This window comes from Nanorana parkeri, unplaced genomic scaffold, assembly GCF_000935625.1.
Source record: "Nanorana parkeri isolate BGI_ZX_2015 unplaced genomic scaffold, ASM93562v1 scaffold3782, whole genome shotgun sequence".
Classification (NCBI taxonomy): domain Eukaryota; kingdom Metazoa; phylum Chordata; class Amphibia; order Anura; family Dicroglossidae; genus Nanorana; species Nanorana parkeri.
This window is the reverse complement of record NW_017310050.1, coordinates 6,226-6,616: the sequence shown is the minus strand read 5'-3', so window position 1 is coordinate 6,616 and position 391 is coordinate 6,226. Positions and strand designations below refer to the sequence as shown.

Here is a 391-nt window from a genome sequence, read left to right as displayed (position 1 = left end):
AATGCTGCCGGGGGGGGGGGCGTGGCTGCGGTGCCATTAACCTCAATGGACCCCCACGCTCCCTCCCGTTCCAAAACAAAGTCAGCCAGCCGGAATGCGATTCAGTGCGTCCCGGCACCAATCGGGTCGGAACGCACTGTGGCTGGTGTGAACTAGCCCTTACATTCCTGTCTTCAAGTAAGAAAATAATTAGACTGAGAAAACGAGCCCAATTTTCCATCATCCGTAAAATGTCATTGCGATTTCTTTTGTCTTGCAGCGTGTTCCCGGGCTGTTAGTGACCTGCACTGGTCGGCTGCAGGAAACCTTCTGTAAATATTAGCTCCAGAAAATCCTTGATGTTCCTGGTTCATCAAACGTCAGCACAGCCGAGCAAAGCCAGCGTCCTCCG

The 391-nt window shown here is 52.7% G+C and overlaps 1 protein-coding gene across 2 annotated transcripts in view; it reads left to right on the top strand.

Moving 5' to 3' along the window:
• Positions 1-332, top strand: part of PPME1 (protein phosphatase methylesterase 1) — a 26,298-nt gene extending 25,966 nt beyond the window's left edge. For both annotated transcript variants that reach the window (XM_018575315.1, XM_018575316.1), the window contains exon 15: positions 260-332. In XM_018575315.1, coding sequence (XP_018430817.1) covers positions 260-278 — 19 coding nt within the window. In that variant the 3' untranslated portion in view covers positions 279-332. The remainder of the gene's footprint in view (positions 1-259) is intronic.
• The last annotated feature ends 59 nt before the right edge of the window (positions 333-391 follow it).